Source organism: Hipposideros armiger, unplaced genomic scaffold (genome assembly GCF_001890085.2).
Source record: "Hipposideros armiger isolate ML-2016 unplaced genomic scaffold, ASM189008v1 scaffold_291, whole genome shotgun sequence".
Lineage (NCBI taxonomy): Eukaryota > Metazoa > Chordata > Mammalia > Chiroptera > Hipposideridae > Hipposideros > Hipposideros armiger.
The window spans coordinates 1768034-1789729 of NW_017731641.1; the positions used below are offsets into that span (position 1 = coordinate 1768034).

At 38.3% G+C, this 21696-nt stretch overlaps 2 protein-coding genes across 3 annotated transcripts in view; both read right to left on the reverse strand.

The window, feature by feature from the left end:
• Positions 1-2912, reverse strand: part of CHEK1 (checkpoint kinase 1) — a 30684-nt gene extending 27772 nt beyond the window's left edge. Inside the window, exon 1 of the mRNA XM_019658869.1 lies at positions 2905-2912. Within this exon, the coding sequence (XP_019514414.1) occupies positions 2905-2912 (8 nt within the window). The remainder of the gene's footprint in view (positions 1-2904) is intronic.
• Positions 1582-21696, reverse strand: part of STT3A (STT3 oligosaccharyltransferase complex catalytic subunit A) — a 31351-nt gene continuing 11236 nt past the window's right edge. For both annotated transcript variants that reach the window (XM_019658937.1, XM_019658936.1), the window contains exons 8-18: positions 20904-21068; positions 19312-19492; positions 18344-18499; positions 17292-17383; positions 16423-16578; positions 16001-16189; positions 14991-15107; positions 14767-14869; positions 4994-5182; positions 4095-4210; positions 1582-3488 (exon numbers count right to left, since the gene is read on the reverse strand). In XM_019658937.1, the coding sequence (XP_019514482.1) occupies positions 3450-3488; positions 4095-4210; positions 4994-5182; positions 14767-14869; positions 14991-15107; positions 16001-16189; positions 16423-16578; positions 17292-17383; positions 18344-18499; positions 19312-19492; positions 20904-21068 (1503 nt within the window). In that variant the 3' untranslated portion in view covers positions 1582-3449. The remainder of the gene's footprint in view (positions 3489-4094; positions 4211-4993; positions 5183-14766; positions 14870-14990; positions 15108-16000; positions 16190-16422; positions 16579-17291; positions 17384-18343; positions 18500-19311; positions 19493-20903; positions 21069-21696) is intronic.

The window sequence follows — 21696 nt, forward strand, 5'->3', positions numbered from 1 at the left end:
GCCACTCTGCCGGCCCCAGTCTATCACTTTAAAGTGCCGCACAGGCCGCGCTCCAGCCAAGGAGCTGGGAAGGGCTGCTGAGAACCGGTCCTGGGAACGACGAAGGGAACTCTGCGGGGAGCAGGCAGCCTCAAAGCCTGGCCCCTTGGTAACAAGTTGGGGAGGCATCCAGGTGAAAGCTCTTGTTAGTTTGAGGTAGTGTAATTTTGTCCCGTCTTGTCTGAACTAGCTCCAAAACAGTACCCTAGCCCCACCGTTTTGAAGGAAGAGCATCTGTGTAAGGTAGTCCTACCTGTCTTCTCATTCTCAATGTGCAAGAAGCAGGTAGAACAAAAAGGCTGTTTCGCATCATTTTACAATGCAAATTTTAAAAGGAGAGTAACCAGTTTAAGTGAGAAAGTAAATTCTGGGGAAAAGGGTCCTGCTTGAGAACAAAATAATGGAGAAAACTTAAATACGTATTCTCCATCGACAGTAAACTAGACCAGGAAGTCAAGGCGCAGGTAAGATCATCTCCATTAAGTTCTCCATTTCTTAAAACTGGGCCACATCCACTGAGCATACCTAGCTCTTGATTGTGTTACTGATAAACGAGTAAAATAAGTGTAGAATGTTACACAAAAATGCACACATTTTAAAACAAAACCAGAGCACTTTAAAATGCTTATGAGAATTTTTAACCATATCACAATTTAGGCTTCACCTAATCAAGTTTTCAGGTCATTTAACTTTACGCACTGTGTGTTACAAAAAGTATTAAGAAAGGAAGATCCTAAGAGGTCTGGGGTGGGAGTGAGGGAATGGACACATGCAAAATATTAAGAATCAGAATAGCATTACATTTCTCAGCATTTAGAAGAGCGAAACAATGGGCCAATGCCTTCAATATAATTCTAAGGAAAAGTTATTCACAACCTGGAACTCTATACCCAACCAACCTACTAATCAAGTGTGACATGAGACATACAAGATCTCAAGAAATTTATCTCCCACACTTATTCAGGAAGGTAGTTAAGAGGTGACAAATCAAGAAAGAAGGTGGGATTAACATACATAATATTAAAGTGAGAAGACAGCCCACCAAAGAGATGTGTAGCAAACCTGGAGAGTAAAACCAAACTGGAGTTTGACTATCTAAAGAGTCTGAACATATTAAAAGGAAGTTGGCACAAATATAAAGAGTTTGGGGAGAAATTAGTGACAAGTACAAATAAAAAAAACCTCCAAGTTATGCAGGGGGAATAAAAAGTAGCAACAGTCTGGGCCAGCCGAGTGGTGCGATGGTTAAGAACTGGCGTGGGATGCCAAAGGGCCCCGGTTCGGATCCCACATATGAGGGCCAGTGACACTGCCCTCCAAAAAAAAAAAAAAAAGTAGCAACAGTCTATCACATGGCCTAGTTGTGAAAAGCCATAAGGTAAAAACTACTGAGCTAACCTAAATCATAACAATAGAACCTTAAGATGGTAAGAATATGTGTAGTCCACGAGAATACAAGGATGGTGAAAAAGAGCTAAATCCTCAATTTCCATACCAGAAAGTCAACAGATAACCTAAAATTGAAAAACCAACACAGCAAAATAAAGCAAGTCATTTAATGAGATGGAGGTAAGTAATGTGAGAATCAGCAGAGTTGAAAGTGGTTACCTCTGAGGAGTGGATAACAGCTGTTGCTTTTTAGGATTATTTGATTATTTTTTTTACACTAAGTGTACTGTAACAGTGAAAATGAAAAATTTTTTAAAAGTTGCCTTCATGTAGCCTAGAAAGTAACAAAATTAACGTCATCAGAGCAACACTTATAGTGATAAGTTAAAGGGTTATCCCATATATACCCATGTATACTACAGAGGAAGACCACTAATGATCTCTGTTATTCATATTGGTAAAAACAATTTTTTAAATAAAACCTCAGAATAACCCCTTCCACTAGGGAGGAATTCTGTATATAAATCATGTATTTACATATAGTAAGTCAAATCTTATACCAAATCTAAATCTCACCCACAGCTGAAGCACTTGGTATACAAATTGGTTTAGAACGTTAAGTTTCCTGGGTATACAACTACACCTGAACATACCCTCTAGGAGCACCATTTTGACTTATATAAAAGCCATATAATTGCTCCCGTTTCTTAAACAGGTAACACTAAACAGTTACCTTATATTTTTTTAATGACTTAGGGTTTATATACATCACTGATATATGTCTTATGTTGTAAAATACATACAATGTCCTACATACTGAACATAAGATTGTTTATCTTAATATTAAATAACCATGAGACTACTGTGCTTTGAGTTAAAAAATTTTTTTAAGTTACTCGTCCCCTTTCCTGCAGACAGGCTAGCACTGCTCTGTAGGTACCTGCTAATAGCAATTCTTCCTTGTAATTTGTAGCTTATTTGGCAACAACTTCAAAACCACATCATCAAGATTGTTAGTGGTATATAATAACAAATAGGCTCAGACTAAGGGATAAAGAAGCTACCTTTAACTGCAAGAGTTTTAGTGCACAAGCGAAAGGAAATGAGCAAAGAAACGTGCTGTATGATGGTAAGTGAGAGTACTGAAAAGCTTGCTTTCAAATAGATATGCATGATTGTATTTCAGCTGAATCAAAAACCTACGGACTATCAAGTTCTAAACATAATGTTGGAGGGGTTTCTTCCTCCACTGAGAATGAGAATAATTTCACTGTTTGCCTTGAGTCTTTAAAACTGCTGATTTAGTCTCACTTGATTTATTCCTGCTCAAAAAATAAACAAACAAAACAAAAAAAACCCACCTCGCTAGTCCCCAAGAATACTGAAATCAGGTCTGGCTAGCCACCTTTTCTCCCTCATAAAGTACAGACAAGAGGTGTTCGGAACAGAGACATGATGGCAACACAGCTGCCTTACCTGCCCATAAATGGCACTCCTCTGGTCCCACAAACATTTATTCATTCAGTTAAAGTTTATTGAGCACCCACCATGTGCAAGGCATTGTGCTAGGTGCTGTAATTTTTGAAATGACAAAATTGTTTGTATATGTAGGATCTGAGCTAGTCCTTGTTAGTTTTTCTGATTTGAGAAAGACAGAATGGCCCTACACAGCTCATTTAGTGAGCTGAAAGCATGGATGAGGTCTGCTTTCTGTCGTTCTATCAGCCCAGCATAAACTTTTGCCTTCCTCAAATCAGTCATAAGTCAAAACAAATAAGGCACGTTAAAAAAAAAATTGCCCCCCTTTAATTGACCAAAGTAAAGCCATGACATTTCATTTGGTAATCTCAGAATTATAAAAATCATTCCATTTGGCTCAGCCCATATTGCCCAGGGCAAAACTTCCAGACAATTCTAATTCCATCGTGGTCTGTTCTTAGAAACTGCATATTTAAAAAACGTCTTCAGTGTCCTAAATGTGACGCGTTCAGTGCGAAGCATATTAGAGCTGGACGTGTCGTTTATGTCCTTGACAAGCCTCGATTATCCAGGTCCTTTACCTGCAACATAAATATATCAGTTTAATATTTACAATCAGGTCAACTTTGGAGAGCTGCTCTGCTGAGTTGGATTCACCCAGACAGGGAGGGTTTACAATGGATTCTGCTGCCTGGTTTGGTTTTGTGAGTAACGAGCACTGGTGTGAGACTAGCTTAGCCTCTGCTTAGCCTTTTGGAGTACCTCTGTAAGAAGCAATATTAATGATCTATCCTCCAAATATATCAAGGGTACTCAACATTTTCTTATGTAAGAGACACAACACACTTCTATGTGACTATGCCATAATTTCTTCGGTGGGAAAGAAAATGAATAGTTCAAAAATACTCTCTTTCTCATTTCCCCCCTCTCCAAGCCTGATAATCACTAAAACAGATCAAGTTCAGCCCCAACTGGAAAACTATCACTGGAACCACTGCCAAAATGACAGCAGACTGGGGTGTCTACTCCCTATGAATAACCTAAAATAAAAACAGTAAAATTCTGAATTGCAGCTACTTTCTAGACATTAGAAGTGTCCCTATTTTAGCAATACGTGGCCCACTTTTTAAGCACTAGAACCAACTGGCAAACATGACAGCAGCTTTCTTAGTGTAACATCTGCTTACCTTGTATATCCTGACTAGCCAATGTTCTGTGGTATATGCTTCCTCCAGGACATCAAGCTCAAAGTCTTTATTCCCAATCTCAGCATTCCGCACACGGTCAAAGCCTGGGGGACGCTCTAGAAAGGGACAAAGAAAGACACATTTATTTTTACAGTGCTGATTTCCTAAGGAAAAAGTCAATCCATTTGGTAAATCATCTACTAATTTGAATGTTATTCCTTAGCCTGCAGTTTGTTTAGAGAGCAGGGCCTGAGGAAAAGGACATCAGGTAGTAAGGGCAAATCAAATGTTCCCCTAAATCCAAGATGATGCTTCTTGTTACATCTTCTAAGAGGTGGAGGGCCAACTTCCAAGCCCCTTTGTTCCTGAGGACTGCCACCCAGAGGCCTCTGTGATACACCAGTAACCCTTCCAAGGGTCAGAGAAGAACCTATCAGAAATCAAAGGCCTGCATTCAGTTCAGAAATTGTCCCTAGTGCTGAACCAAGAAATTGAAGGCAGAAGGAAAGACGTAACCTAATCAAATTATTCTTGATATATTTATCTGAAGAAATGAAAAGTCCTTTATCGACTCTATCCCCCTTCATTCCTTTCTCCATTACAATAACTTTTACTGACAGACAGTAAAAATTAATCGGTCGAAGCACAGACTGTAGAGCCAGATTGCCAGAATTTAACCTGACTCTGCCACTAGTCATGTGATTTGCAGCAGTTAAGTATCCTAGCTGTATCTCAATTTCTTTATATATAAAATCGCAATAATATTATCTATCTTTTGGGTTGCTGTGAGGATTAAATGAGTTAATAGATGTAAAACAGAACAGTGCCTGACATATGAAAAACACTGTGTTAGCCAATCACTGTTCTTACTATTGTTACTAATGTTATGAATCACTCACTGGCTTCAGTGTAGACCTGTCCAAAGCGGTAGTAACACATCTTGTACATAAGGCAGTTGAGCAACACTGGAGAACCCTCACGATCCACACGGAATTCCCCAGTTGGAGTATAATAATCATGCTCCTTGATATGTCGGCCTGTGTCTGTGCTCCCTCCAATCCGGACCATCCACAGAAACTTGTTGATGTCTAGAGAAAAAAAAGAAAATGAAAGAACTGCTGCATCATCAATGTTGCTGGAGCTAACTCACCTAATGAAAGGTCACTATTTCTAAGGAAATTCCCAAAATATTTAACTCTAATTTATAAAAATAGGAAAGACAATGTGTAGGCAAAACTTTTTTCCTAAAAATATACAACTTTTCCTATAGATTAGACTCCTGAAATCCTATGCTACTGGTCCAGACTTAAGTCACAACTGAAATTAGTCCCAGGTATGAGCCTACAGATACAGTTGCTACTAGCCACATGTAGCTACTGACGTTTGAAATGTGGCTAGTCGAAATTAAGATGTGCTATAAGTATAAAATACACACTGGTTTTCTAAGACTTAGTCCAAAAACAAAACAAAGTGGGTAATATATTTTTAACTACATGTTAAATAATGTTCTGGATATTAGTTACATAAAATTATTAAAATTAATTTCCCCTCTTTCTTTTTACTTATTTTGATGTGGCTAATAGAAATTTTAAAATGACATATGTGCCTCCATTGATATTTCTATTGGATTAAGTACTGACCTAGGGAGTGGTAGCTTTACCAAAGGTAGAGAAGACATGAAAATGCTCCCTTTCTTCACCTATAGTTGCAAAGTTACAAACCTCCAAAGCATATCTATGAAAAGTCAACATTTCTATATCGAACACACTACCAGGCTCCATAAATACTGATACCACCATCAACTCAGTAAACAAAGAAACCCCACACATCTGTACAATAAACATCACGTATTACATATTCACACACAGATGTATATCTCTCTTAGAGAATGTCACTCTATATCTCCTCCACAGAAAATGGATGGTTAGTATAAAAACTATTAATGATCCATTAAAAAAAAAAAAGATTCCTACTGAACTACTGGCAAAGGGTTCCAGGGTATATCAGTGGTTGAGAACAGATTCTGGATCTAAACTGCCTGGGTTTGAATCCCAGCACTGCCAATTCTAGGTGGGTGACCTTCAGCAAGTCACTTAACCTCTCTGTGCTTCAGTTTCCTCATCTATCAAATTAGAAAAATGAGAGTATCTACAACAACAGGGCCGCTACAGTTTTATGACTAAGAGCACGTAAAGCTTTTAATATAGGATTTGTCACATAGTAAGCATTCAATAAATAATGTTATTAACCTCATGTGGTACCTACAGTCTTACCTCCAACTTTTCAGTAGAAAAACAGGCACAGAGCTTGCCTAGATCACACAGTAAGAAACAGAACCAAAGACAAAACTCCAGAGCATCAATGCAAGTATCTTAGAGCACTGATCCTGCGGCTTCCTGGTAGCTAAGTCTGAAGCAAAAACCTGACAAGCTTTAAGAATGGAAGAGTGCACAGCAAAAGAATCAACAAAATGAAAAGGCAACCTACAGAATGAAAGAAAATGTTGACAGAACATGTATCAAATAAGGGCTTAATATCCAAAATATATAAGGAACATATTCAACTCAATAGCAAAAAAACCCCCCAAATAATCCAATTTAAAAATCGGCAAAGACTCTAAATAGACATTTTCCCAAAGATATTCAAACGGCCAACAGGTACGTGAAAAGGTGCTCAACATCACTAATCACTAGGGAAATACAAATCAAAACCACAATGATACATCACCTCACACCTGTTAGAATGGCTATCATTAAATAGACAAGAGATAACAAATGCTGGCGAGAATGTGGAGAAAAGGGAACCCTTGTGCAGCTCTGTTGGTGGAAATGTAAATTGGTACAGCCACTATGGAAAACAGTACAGAAGTTCCTCAAAAAATTAAAAACAGAACTACCATATGACCCAACAATCCCATTTCTGGGCATGTAACTTAAGGAAATGAAATCATTATCCCAAAGAGGTATCTGTAACCCATGTTCATTGCAGCAACTTGACTTGGAGCTGATGGGTCCTGGAAAAACACAATGTTCCCCTTCCCCAATAAAATAAGGAAGGAAGGAAGGAAGGAAAAAAGAAAAAGGAAGGAAGCAAGGAAGGAAGGAGGGAAGGAAGGAAGGGATTCTGCCATTTGTGACAACCCTGAGGGCACTATACTAACTGAAATAAGTCAGAGAAAGATGAATACTTTATGGTCTCACTTATATATGGAATCAAAGAAAGCCAAACTCATAGAAACATATCAAATTTGTGGTTGCCACAGGCTAGGGGTGGGAGTGAAAGAATTGGGTGAAGCTGGCTAAAAGGGACAAACTTCCAGTAATACATAAGTCCTGGAGATATAATGGACAGCACAATGACTATAGTTACCAATACTGTATTGTATAATTTAAAGTTCCTAATAGAGATTTTAAAAGTTCTCATTACAAGAAAAAAAGATTTGTAACTACACGAAGGTATAGGTGTTAACTAATCATGGTAATCATTTTATAACATATACATATATCAAATCATTATGTTGTACAGCTTAAACTTATACAATGTTATATGACAATTATATCAATAAAACTGGAGGAAAAAAGTAATACGTAAATAAATGGGCATGGCTGAGGTCTTAACAGACCCCTGGTCTACTGGATCATCTGTCAATGATATGTATCTTATCTTAAAATTTTCACATAGGGCCGGCCGAATGGCGCGATGGTTAAGAACTCGCTTGGGACGCCAGAGGCCCCGGTTCGGATCCCACATGTGAGGGCCAGTGACACTACCCTCTACAGCTAAGATGCTGAACAACGGCTCAACCTGGAGCTGGGCTGCCATGAGTTGCCGGTGACGGCATAGACTGTAGCCCCTGCTGCAGTGGGTTGCCATGGGCTGCTGTGTGTAGCCAGCAGCCAGCGTGAGTGGCCGTCCAGAAGCCGGCGACTGATCTGCCTCGCCCGGGAAGAGCACAATGATGGTGCCAACTTGGGCCAGNTGTTGACAGACATTTGGGTTGTTTCCAATTTTTGCTATTATGAACACCAGTGTATTTATTTTTTAAGCCAGATGGGTACGCAGGTGTTTATATAGATCTTTATACTCACAACCCAAGTAGTTTCTCTTACTAGTAAGTTTCTCTTACTATCCCCATATTATAGATGAGGAAAGTGAGGCAGAGAAGTTAAGCAACTTACCCAAGGCCACACAACCTACTATGAAGCAGCCTAGATTAAACCTAGGTTCAACTAACTCTAAAGCTCAAGCTCTTAAAACTATGTGATACTGCCTTTCTATTTGGAGACATGAAATCCCTCTTTTCCAGAGTATTTTATGTAGCTTGAAACCTGCATTTAATAAAAAAAGGATTTAATTTGTAGACAAGGAAAGAGAAATTGATTATAATACCATCAAGCTATTAGCATTCAAAAAGTAATGGCAACAGAATGAAAAATAGAAGCAAAAGGAATTCTCCCAGCTTGTGCTCACTTCTCAGGAGTCATCAAAAAGCCATTCTATAATTCCTTTTTTCCCACACACCAATTTCCTGAACAACTAAAATTTTGCTATGTGCCTTATGAAACAACTTTCAGAAGGCTAAATAACCAAGAGAGAATCTTAGGTAGCTAGGTTAGTAGATGAGCTGATAAAAGGATAGCTAAAAGATATTCACTAAAACATTAATAGTGGTTATAACTATTTGGTGGGTTTCTCATGTTTTTTACTTTCTTCTCTATACTTTTGATCATATTTCATGATCATCTTTTATCTCTATAAAGAGAAAAAAAACACTATTTTTGGTTTGGGAACAAAGTTTTCATATTCCAGATATTATTACATATTCACATCTCCATTATTTATATGAGAGCTTTTCTTAATTTATCCCTGTGTATGGTCAATTAGAGAGTTCAGGAAGTTAGAAGGAGGCTGGTAAGACAATACACTATTGTCATGGGGAACACCACTGCCAGAAACACTAAACTTCCAAGGTTGAATATGATCTTAAAAGTACTTTGGTCCAACTACCCAAGAAATGTTTAAATGCCCTTTACAATGTTTCTCATAATTAATAATCCAGTGTTTGACCCTTGTGTTATAAACTATTTTCCAAAGCAACCTATTCAGTTTTTGGACAGACCCATTAATGGGGGTTATCCTTGTACTAATCCAAGTTGCTTCCATCCAGTTTTCACCCGAGTGTTTTGAAGAAATGTGTTTAACAATTAGCAGGTTTCCCGAGTTCCTGCAATTATTCTTTATTTTACAGTTTCTAGTCCTTTCATCATTCTGGTTACTCTCCTATAAACGTCAGTGGTCTACTTGCTTTCTACAGTATTGTCCTAGGATATCCATTATTTCTGGGGTGGCCTCGCCAGAGAAGTGCTGGACAGCTACTTTCCTAATTCTCAATAATATCATCTTAGTTTTCTTTTTTTTTTTTTAAGGTTATTTTTAATTGGGGAATTGGGGGATGGGAACAGCACTGGGGAATTGGGGGAACGCGAACAGACAAGTTGCTATCCTTTTTGTTCTTCAGTCTAGTTGTGNCCTTTCAAAACAGTAATGTAGACCTACAATTATAGTCCTGGAAAAAGCTCAAAAAGCATTAACACAAAACAAAATAATAGCATGTATAGTGTGATCTCATTGTTTTGTAAAAACACACATACTTAAGGATCATGGATTATTTACGTGATCATTTAAAAGTTAAAAGAAAAAAAAATCAACTACTACTTACTAGGCTTCATTACCCAAGAAATCAGCACTTTCAACCAAAATAACCCAGTTACCTAGAGGAGCAGAATCGATTTTTTTCCAAGGGTTGAGGTATGTTTTTTTTTCTTTCCAATCAGAATATTCCTGACAATTGTCACTGGGCTGGTCCCATGGCAATTCTAAAACAGAAACAAGTCCAAGTTTTCTGAGTGTTCTTATCATTATATAGTAAAGATTTTAAGGGAAAATAATCAACAATACAAACCCACTTCCTCAAAATTAATTCAATATGGTTTTCAAACTAAGAATACCAACTCACAAAAATTTTAGAGGCACTCAAAAATGGATGAACCGGGGCCGGCCGAGTGGCACGTTGGTTAAGCGTAGGCTTGGGACACCAGCTCTGAGCAGCAGAGCCCTGGTTCGGATCCCACATAGAGGGCCAGTGATGCAGTGCCCTCTACAGCTAAGATGGTAAACAACAGCTCGACCTGGAGCTGGGCTGCCATGGGTCGCCAGGGACAGGGTAGGCTGCAGTGGGGCTGGCCTGCAGCTGGTGTGCACTTTCGTGAGCTGCTGTGAGCCGCCGTGAGTGGCCATCCAATGGCCGGCGAATGACTGCCTCACCCAGGAAGAGCGCAATGATAAAGTCAACATGGGCCAGTGAAGCCACATCCTCCACAACTAGACTGAAGAACAAAAGGACAGCAACTTGTCCATTTCCCTCCCCCAATTCCCAATAAAATCTTTAAAAAAATGGATGAACCATTTCCTGCCTAACTCTTTCCAAAAGTATTCACATGAATCTTAAAAGCGAGAGCTAGTGTGATATTTCATTTAATAGCTGTACATACTTCATTTTTTAAAACCTTTGTGATTAAAAGTTCCAACTTAGTGATAAATAACTTACTATTAAAATTCTATCATACAGGGCCGGCCGAGTGGTGCGTTGGTTAAGAGCTGGCTTGGGACACCAGCTCTGAGCAGCAGGGCCCCGGTTCGGATCCCACATTAGGGCCAATGACGCTGCGCCCTCTACAACTAAGATGGTGAACAACAGCTCGACCTGGAGCTGGGCTGCCATGAGTCGCCGGCAATGGCGTAGGCTGCAGTGGAGCTGCAGTGGGCTCCCATAAGCTACTGTAAGCGGCCAGCAGCCAGCGTGAGCTGCCAAGAGCCACCGTGAGCNTGTTCCCATCCCCCAAACTCCCCAATAAAAATCTTAAAAAAAAAGAGTTTGAGCTCTGAGCAACAGCGGTTCGAGTCCCGGCCTGAGCTGAGCAGCCGCTGAGCTGCCACAGGTGGCAGGATGGCTCAGCTAAAAATAAATAAATAAATAAAAATTTCACATAATGTACTACCTGAGAAAACATTTTAAATCTCTCATTTGTTTTCTATTAAACATTTTAAAAATTTTAAAAAACATGGACGAGTGAAAAGTAACAGAAATTGTATGAAAGACAAGCCTATTGCTAAAAGATATTATTTACAAAAAAGTAAACGTTAGGGCTGGCCGAGTGGCTCATTGGTTAAGAGCTGGCTTGGGAGCGTGAGTTCTGAGCAGCAGGGCCGCCAGTTTGGATCCCACATGGGCCAGTGACGTTGTGCCCTCTAAAACTAAGATGGTGAACAACAGCTCGACCTAGAGCTGGGCTGCTGTGAGTCACTGGCAACAGCGTAGGCTGCAGTGGGGCTGCAGCGGGCTGCCGTCAACTACCGTGAGTGGCCGGCAGCCAGCGTGAGCAGCCATCCAATGTCCGGCGACCAATCTGCCTCACCCGGGAAGAGCACAATGATGGTGCCAACTTGGGCCAGTGAAGCAATGTCCTCCACAACTAGATTGAAGAACAAAACGACAGCTACTTGTCTGTTCCCCTTCCCTGATTCCCCAACACTGTTCCCATCCCCCCAATTCCCCAATAAAATCTTTAAAAAAAAAAAAGTAGAAGTTAAAGGACAGTATTGTATCAAACTCTCATAAAAGAATCTGGACTATGATCAGATCTAAATATTTTATTTTAGATCTGCATAAGCATTTAATAGAAAATGAGTAACACGAAATGAACAACTTGCAAAAGGGCAAAATCTTGTGCATAACACTATATCCCAAAGAAGTTTAACTTAAAAACATGTAAGAAACATGAGATGGGACCATGAAGTAATGAAGCTTTTAAAAAATGCCATAGAATTTTTATACCTGAATGTCCATTTAATCCCTTTAGAAAATTCATTTTTGGAACTTGCACCACTTAGCAAAAAAATGCTCACAACATATTGGAATTTCTCATTTGGAATTGTCTTTAGAGCCCAAGTCATGTCTGTGTGTGTGTTTTTTTAAAAAACACTTTATTGAAGTATGACTGATAAGAGCTACACATATTTAACATGCACAACTTGATGAGATGTGGTATCTTTTTTTTAATAGACTCAGGAGAGGCAAGAATAATGACTGAAAATGAGTTGGGGCATGGGGGATGAGGGGTCAGCAGTCAAGGTAATACCAGTGACTGTTTTCTGGCAAATATCTGTATTTGTGTCTGTGTTTATGAAAGATGGAGAGGAGGAGGGGAGGAGGGAGGAAGGAGAAAGGAGAAGAGTAGAGGGAGGAGGGAGAAAATCTATTTTAAATTGTTAAAATTATTCACAGAAGGCACCAGCTAGAATATCACCATGATTAAATAATAACTATAATAATAATTTCTAGACTTTGGGTTCACTCCTTTTCATTGTATAATACCTCTCAAATTTTTCAGAATTCCAATGAAGTCTAATAATTTAAGCTTGAGAAATAAATTCAATGTGAGAAATAATACTGTCTTCTTTCATGATTTTTACATGTATGCTTTCATGATTTAGATAATGAGTGTTCTGTGTTTTAATGGTTATGTTATCTGTTTTGTTAAGTCTAGCTTTTATACACAGAGTAATTAATTAGCAAATCATCATTCTTTCAACAATTCAGACGCATAGCAAAATGTCCAGAGAAAGCTTTGCTCTGTTAAGGCTTTCTTTATGAATGAGTCTTTCTTTATGTAAACTTAACCTTAGCTATTAATCTCACAATTATGACCTAACTAAATCTCTTGATTTTCACATTCTTATAGTCCTATATGACCAATTTATTATGAAGGAGCAGCTTCTTCATCTCCATTCAAACATTTGTATTACCACTATATACATGTGTAAATGAAAAAGATTTGTGATGCCAAAGGTAGGCAAATTGGCACTACCACTGGGAATCTCTTTGCCAGTATCCTATTGGTGCTGAACAAATGCATTGACTCTAAACTTGCAATTCTGCTCTTCGGTATTCGTGTTCATAGAAAGACAAGTACAAGAACATTCAAAACAGCATTATTCGTGATAGCCCCAAACCAAACACAGCACAAATATCCGTCAACACTAAAATGCATACATTGTGCTATAGTCACACAATGGAATACCATGCAGGAATTCAAATTAAGAAATTTTAACTACCCACAACGTGAATGAATCCTGCACACGTAATACTGACCAAAAATAAGAGTACACATTTATGAAGACCAAAAAAAAGACAAAACTCCCAGATATATGTCAAAACTTTTCCAGTTATAGATTTTAAATATGTGCAGTGTACAGTATGTTAATTATGCTTCAGTAAATCTGTTTAAAAAACAAACAAATGGCACTAGAAACTGAGATAGTAGTCAACCTTGGGAGATGGGGACAGATACTGCAAGCAGTATGGGGAGGAATTCTAGGATACTCTTAATGTTCTGTTTCTTGATCTGAGTGCTGGTTACATGGATACGTTCCCTTTGTGAAAATTCATCAAGCTATACACTTACAATATCTGCATTTTTTAAATGTTCAACTTTAACAAAAAATTAACTTTAAATATCTGCATAATTAAGACCTCTTGACTTTGACACCTTCTTTTCATGCTAAATTACTTTGTCAAGTGTCTCCCATGCTAATTTTCTTAATGTCACACAAAAAATTATAATATGTTCCAAATAATGACACTCATTTTTATGCCAGCATTAAACATATACTTCTATTCCCCTTAGCAGGCAATAAAAGGTTGACTGACTGAAAGTGGTTACTTAACAATGATTAGTGCTAAGATTTCAAGAAACTATCTCTTTCTTTACTAAGAAGAAGCAAGAGGGAAAGGTGGTGGGGTGCGGGGTGGATACAAAGAACTAAACTCCTTATCTACTATAAGAAGTATATCTAAAATGATCAATCAATGAATAGCAAAAAAGTATACATTATTTAGAAATATGAACATAAGTACTACAAGAAATAATTGTCTCTGGGAATTGATGTTATTAAAGGGGTTTAAGTTTAGGGGCAGGGGACTACCACTCTTTATTATAACCTTTCAGAAGTGTTTTAGATTTTAAAGTATAAACAGGTATTCCTATTTTTTTTAAGATTTTTTTTTAAGGCAGAGAATACTATTTGGATCATTCTTCTAAAAATATGGTTTTGCTATTAAGGAACATGGTAACATATGCTGCATATATATAGAACATAATAAATGTGTATATATATATATGTACGTGTACATATATGTGCATATATATAAACATGTGTATATATACACATGTATTATATACAACATATATATAATTATAAAACATTTTAAACTGGCAGATAATTCTGTGGCTTAAACCCACTAAAAAACCCTAATTCTTAAGTTCATTGTCAGAAGCCTTATATTGTTTATTTACTGATTGTGGAACTACTCCTAGGTCTTTAGACAGTATAGCATAGCATGTGTACCGACATGAGAAATATTTATATTTACTTCCTACTTGAAGCCAAAAAAAATCAAAATAAGCAAACCTCAAGTTGCAAATACTTTGTAACTTCCCCAACTAAGAAAATATGTTAATAAAATATCAGTAAAAAAACAGAAAAATGGGAGTGTCATATAGTTTTCTTATAATCCATGCCCTATAGCTAGAAATAGAATCAAATACATTACCATCAGAGGAATATCCAGTAAGGCCTCCAAAAATGACCAGCACATAGCTAACATCAAGCTCCCTCATGATCTCGTAGGCTTTTTCTTCTGTGGATGCCATTGCCTAGAAAAATACATGCACATTTCTCAGAGCAAAATTCCAGGTCCTATGATACCTCCCTCATGGAGAAATATTTCCCACTAGACCCCGTGCGCCAAATACTTAAATGATCCCTTCCACTTACCTGCCCGACTCGAGAAATATGGGTATTATTCCATGTGTTATTGTCCACTAAAATCGTCCGGTTCGCCATAGCTGTAATCTGGTAGCCATAATCCCACCATGACATGACCTTTGCATCCTGAAAGAAACATGGGAAATATAAATAACAAGCTTCTCACTGCCTCCAAAAAAATCAAACACAAAAGGAGTGGAAGGGCATCTGATAGGAAATGAGGCATGGCTAATTAATCAATTTCTTCACAAAATAATGCATACCTAACCAGAAAATAAATCTTTGCAACTGGTCCTACATTTACATACAATCATGAAATCTCAGTGCAAATTATATAATCCAACATTCCCAATACTTTTATCATAGATCACCTCATACAGACAAGAATACTAGGGTGGGAAGTGTAGAGGACTATAATATTTCCAAATAAATAGCCTGATGTCATCAGATAACTTGTATTAAATAAATGACCTTTAACAATACCACAAAAGTGAGTTATAAAGATGGGAGAAAACACAAATCACAGAATATGATGGGACAGGATTAAGAAATTCTTCAAGTTTTGACTCCTTAAGAATCTCAGAAGTGCTATTTCCAATTGCTATTGCAAAAGAAATCACTTCAGATTCTCAAAAGGTATAAACCAAAATGTTAAAAATGGTTATCATTAGATGATCACTTTATGGAAACTATATCTTTTTTCTTGCTTCTATATTCTGATTTTTCTACAATGAGCATGTGTTATATATCTGTAACTTTTTCTTCTTTTGTAATTGGGATGGTCTGCGTCATGATAAAATCACCATGCTGACAATACAGAGTATACATAATTTCCAGTAAGGGTCACTATAGAAGAAATCCTGAACTGAATGGAGGTGAACTTTAATGCTCGTTCAACACTAGGGTTCTACAGTTCTAATTTCTTCAAATTTTCCACCCATCTAAAAGCTATGATTCACTATAATATCAAATTTCTCCCCCCTTCCTCCCCCACAATCTCACTCCTCCCAAATCTTCACCTCTGGGGTATTGTGACGAAGCCAATAGTATGCTTCTCGGAAGTCATCAAAAATGATCCTACTGCCATCCCCACCACGAGCAGACAGCACAATGGAGGGAGAAGAGTAGGCCTCACTGGTCACCCAGGTTGAATGAAAGGTGTAGGTGATGAGAAAGAAAGCCATGACCAGTATCATCCCACTTGCCACCTAAACAAGAAAAAATTGTGTTGTAAAACCAAATTAAATTTACACAACACAGAACAGCTTCATACACACAGTCAATCATATAGATGAGATAAATCAAAACAAGTCAGGAGCTATATGAGTTAATTCTGACTACTTATAAAAGCACTCTACTCCCCTACTCAAACACATACGCGCGCATGTGCAAATATGCACACAGTTTCCCAAGCTTGTTCTTAGTGTTGCTTAATTCTCACTTCATTCTTAATAGGGTAGGTAGAATCCTGTTGCTTCTTGCTCTTCTTGTCTGGACGACTTATGTCTAGATTCTTCATGTAAGTGGACAGCACCTGGGAGACGCCAATGCCAGAAAGAATGCACATAACAGGTGCCAACACTAGCATCAGACGCACCTAAAAGAGACAGGAAGCAGGATCACCATCTAATCAATGTTTTACAAATTACAGGTTTCAACCAATGTGTAGATCATGACATCAATTTAGGGGTTTTTCAACATGATTTTTCAATGAATTAAAACAGAAGACAAAATAATTGATACATCTACAGAAGTACATATTTCTTAAACTTTGTTTTTCAGTTATATATATATATATATATATATATGTATATATATATATATATGTGTGTCTGTGTGTCCTGAGTAATGACATGATATAAAATGTATTTCTCAACCGTGGTTTGGGATCAAAAAAATGTGAGAAACACTGTCTTGCTACAATATATAAAATCTGTTTTTAACAACCTAGCACTCGATAATCCTCCTAGACCTTTAAGAAAAAAATATCATCTCCCTTTTTAAGACACCCAGAAAGTGAGGGGAAGGACTCTGCCAAGGGACACTTTCTCCAACAAGTATAAAAGTGCCTCTCCCTAATTCAAGGTTATGAATCCAAGAAAGCTGGGCCCCACTATCAGAATATATGAGTGCCTCATACTTCCTGCAAAGGATCACCAATATTGAGCAGCTATACAACTCGGCCCTCGAATGCTCAGAAGGAGCATCTGCACAATCATTAGTACTTTCTGAATCTTGCTATGCAAGAAATTAAATAGCACATCAGAGTTAGGGCTGGAAAGGTTTGCTAGGACTGAGGACATTCCTCACCATTACAGCTGAAAAGTACATGCTGGTCACACCGTACATGATGATGAAAATCCGGGCATCAGACAGGTTGCTAAAGCAGTAATACAGACCAACTACAAAAGTAAAAGTGAAAGCAAGCAGCTGAAAAAACAATCATAGATATGTGCAAAAAGATGTTTACCACACTACTCTTTAAAATAGCAAAATATCAGAAATCGCTTAAATGTCCAACATTAAGGAGGTAAATTATAGTATACTTATAAAATATATATAATGTAATACATCAATTAAAATACTCCTGCAGAGATTATGGACCATTTGCCTTCTCCTCTGCACATCTCTGTACTTTAGAAAGCTAACAAGTGAAATATCTTAAATATTACTTCTCTAAAATAATACTAAACAGAAATTATCATGATTCTTTATGAAGTGAAAAAAATCAGAGGGAAAAACTGTTATCATCTCACTTTGATTCAATAAATGATTGGATGAATATACATCGAAACGTTAACAGTAGTAACAGATGTGTGGTGAGAACTCCTGAAATTATTTTTTTCCACTGGTCTATATATTTTACAATAGACAACTTATTTTCCTAATAAAAAAAAAAGTAAAAATTATTTTATTAAAAAAAAAGAAGAAAGAAAACCCCTAAAAATGGTAAATTTCAAGACATATCTGAATTGGCCAGAAGATAAGTTAGATAAAGAGGCTTTACAATCAGCCATGCCTATTCTCAATACTGCCAAGATCAATGGGGAGGAGTCAGGGATGGGCAGTAGGGAAGAGGTACACTAGATTAAAAAAAAAAAAAAAAAAGAATACAAATTATGGTTGAATTTTAACTTATAAATGAAAAAGAAAGCTGTGAGGCTCTAAACTTCTGTCTGCAACAGTTCAACACTGACATCTACTCTGCTTCAAATATTAGAAAAAAGTGCTTAGCCATCCTCTGTACTACACAGGGAAAACAGGCAAAAAACAAAAACACAAGGATGAGGGTATTTTACTTATTTAGAAATAAATGGTGATTCTTACAAAGAAGACCATTTCAGAACACAAGGCAGACAGACCTGGAAACATGAAGACAAGAAGCTGCAGGTCAAAATAGTATGAAGACCAGGTCGTAGGCTGATGCTCAGACACAGAAGCAATGATGGGTATGTTGTTCTTTGCATAAGAAGGATCCAGCAGTGAGTAGAAACGACCCGTCCAGGGAGATATTTTTCCTGGCAGCAAAGAGGCAACGAATATTTCATAATCACTCCTGAAACAAAGTAACACCTGAGCCTAACTAATCACAACTTTCCATTTTAATAAGATGCTGCAACAGAAACTGACTAGGTTTTTGTTTAGATGCCACCAATATTTTGAGAATTTCACCCCTTCCTTTCTTTCAAACTTGAAAGTACTTTTGTCAGCACAGCCAGCAGAATAAAGTCAGGCTGTATATAAACTCAGAAGAAGGGAGGCACAAGTGCATCCTGGGAGGGTTTAGGCCAAATCTGGTCAAACCAAGGCCAACTCTATAAATTACGACAACTAAATCCTCCAGTGCTGCTCTGAATTAGACAATACACAGAGACTGGGCAAAATTAAATCAGCCTCTGAGAAGTGGAAGTGAGGAAAATGTGACATGGCAACCAAATTAAACAGCTGTGGTTTAGTGCGCAGAGGATTAGATAAGGCCATGTTGTAGGACATGGCAAGCCACGTTAGGCTTTCTCCCACCCTACCAACAGAAAAACAAAGTAAAAAAAAAAAGAGAAAGATTAGCACAGTATAGTCCTTTCACCAAGGGTGATTCTTCTGAGATTAAGAGCTGCTCTCACAAGACATTCTTTGCTGTGCTAAATCCAAACACTGAGCTGACAACTAGAATGAATGTTGAAGAACTAGGACTTTACATGTTAAAATGAAAAGAGAAATAGGAGGAAAAGACTGACTCTTTCTGTGGTCAGGAAATAACCCATATTTTTGGAGTTCATTCTATGTCTGTACTCATTTGCATTTAATACTAAAAGCCAGGAGTCTTCCCTACCTGTCAGCATGAGGAGAGCTCCCACGGTGAGAAGGACAAAGCCTACCAGGGAGATGACGCTTCGGAAAAGAACTTCAAATTGCTGTGGGTTCAACTTGCTGCGCAGATAATCCACAAAGGCATGGATCTGGCAGAGACCAAAGACTCCAAAGGCTGCCATGTGCTCAGATGAAAGGACAGGCTGCAGGTGAAAGCAAATGTAGAAGAATAATGTTAGGAAAAGAATGGGTCCAGCCGAAACCTGAGTTACGCTGACCTAGTTCAGACCAAAGGGGCAAATGATTTCTGAAGCCACCAAGAAATTAGGACCCATTCAGGGGAAGGTCTAATTCACCTGGCACATTTTCCAAAAATACTTACTTGGAGTCCCCCAAAGCATACCACATTCTTTCATTATCACATCTCAGGCCTTTCGTTGGGCTATTTCTTTAGCCTGGATTGCAATTTTCTAATTTTCCCAAAATTTGCATTCACTGAAATTCTCATCGTTCAAGGCCCAATGCAAATACCATTTTTCCCCTAATCTGCCAAACTGAAATCCATCACTCCCCTCTATATTCCCTGCACTTTAGATCTGTTCCATCCCTTAAAATTCTTTGCTTAGACCAGTTGTTCTCAAACTCTAGTGGGGATCATAATCATGGGGGTGGGGGAGGAGGTATTAAAACACAGATTGCTAATCCCCACCCCCAGAGGTATGTGGTGGGGCCCCAGAATTTGCATTTCTAACAAGTTCCCAGATACCGCTGATGCTGCTGGTCCAGGACGACATTCCAGAGTTACATAGTACAGACTAGAGACAGCCACATGTACTTCTCCCCCACCAGCAAAACTAACTTCCTTAAGGACCAGGGCCATATTGTTACTTTTTATACTTCCCAGTGATTACTGAATTGCATATAGTAAATGATCAATAAAGAAATACTTGCTGGGCCGGCCATGTGGCTCAGTTGGTTAAGAGCTCGCTCAAGAGTTTGAGCTCTGAGCAACAGCAGTTTGATTCCCGGCCCGAGCTGAGCAGCCACTGAGCTGCCAACAGGTGGCAGGATGGCTCAGCTTAAAAAAAAAAAAAGAAATACTTGCTGACCGCTGAATAAGGGTTTCCACTTTCATAAGAATCTGACATGAGAAACCAAATATACCATATTATTCTGATTTAGTGGTTGTCTCTTAACTCTGTAGGGTTATGTGGCTAAAAGGTTTGTGCTCTGCTTCCTAAGGGACTTTAGCTTAGGCCCCATCAAGAAGTTTGGGGGTCATTTCTCCTAAATGGGGTAATTATCATTAAAGGGAACTGGAAATAATAACTTTGATCACTCACATCAGCTCAGCTCAACCAAAATATCTCTCCTCCTCTCACAAACCTAAGCCAAATTAAGAGTCGTTAAATTCAAACTTCATGGAGCAAATATATGCCTGAAAGGAGACTTGAATAACCAATGATTCTATTGTTTCAGTTAACACAATCAGTCCAAGGTTAGAGCTGCGAATAAGTCTTACTCTTCTCACCAAAATCCAGGGTAAATCATTCTAGTTGGAGCTTCTTAGGACAAGAGAAAGAAGCTAAAAAACCCACTCAGTCTAGGGCTCACCTGGAAACCGACAAAGGAGATCTGCATGGAAAGAATGGTGCCCAGGCAGTAAACAGTACAATAGGCCACATAGATCCGGTGGGAGAAGCGTCCTGTGAGCATCAGCACCAGTACGTGGAGAGGGATCAAGTTGATCAGGAACACATAACCTCCCCATGAAGAGACCTATGACAGGATAACAAAGAACAGTTTCTGAGAACTCCTCCTCACACCACCACCATTATACCTGAGGATATTGCCTGTGACCTTTTTAAAGAACATCTCTTTACAGCAACTAATAAACTTTATGCCGAGTGGCTTAGAGTTTAAATAAATGATTTCTTTAAATAGGAAAATCAAGTTCACACCCACTGCTGTCTCTCAATCCCCTGTTCCCTATGACTCTTGCAATCAAGATCACAAAACAAGAGACACCCAACCTTCAAGGTTAATCTAGAGTATAGATCAACAATCTATTATAGCAACCTATTATAAGGTCACATGGAGGATTTAGGGATACAAATGAAATGTGACAAATGGAAGCAGTTAAGCGAAAAAGTCTCAGTGTATATGTTAAGACCGGATAACGATAAAATGTATATTATATATATATAGGAAAAGGAAAAATTTAAGGGGAACAATCAGAAAAGAGAGTTGGCCAATCAATATGTACCAACAGAAAATACAGTATTTGGGGCCGGCCGAGTGGCGCAATGGTTAAGAACTGGCTTGGGACGCCAGAGGGCCCAGTTTGGATCCCACATATGAGGGCCAGTGACACTGAAGAACAAAAGGACAGCAACTTGTCTGTTCC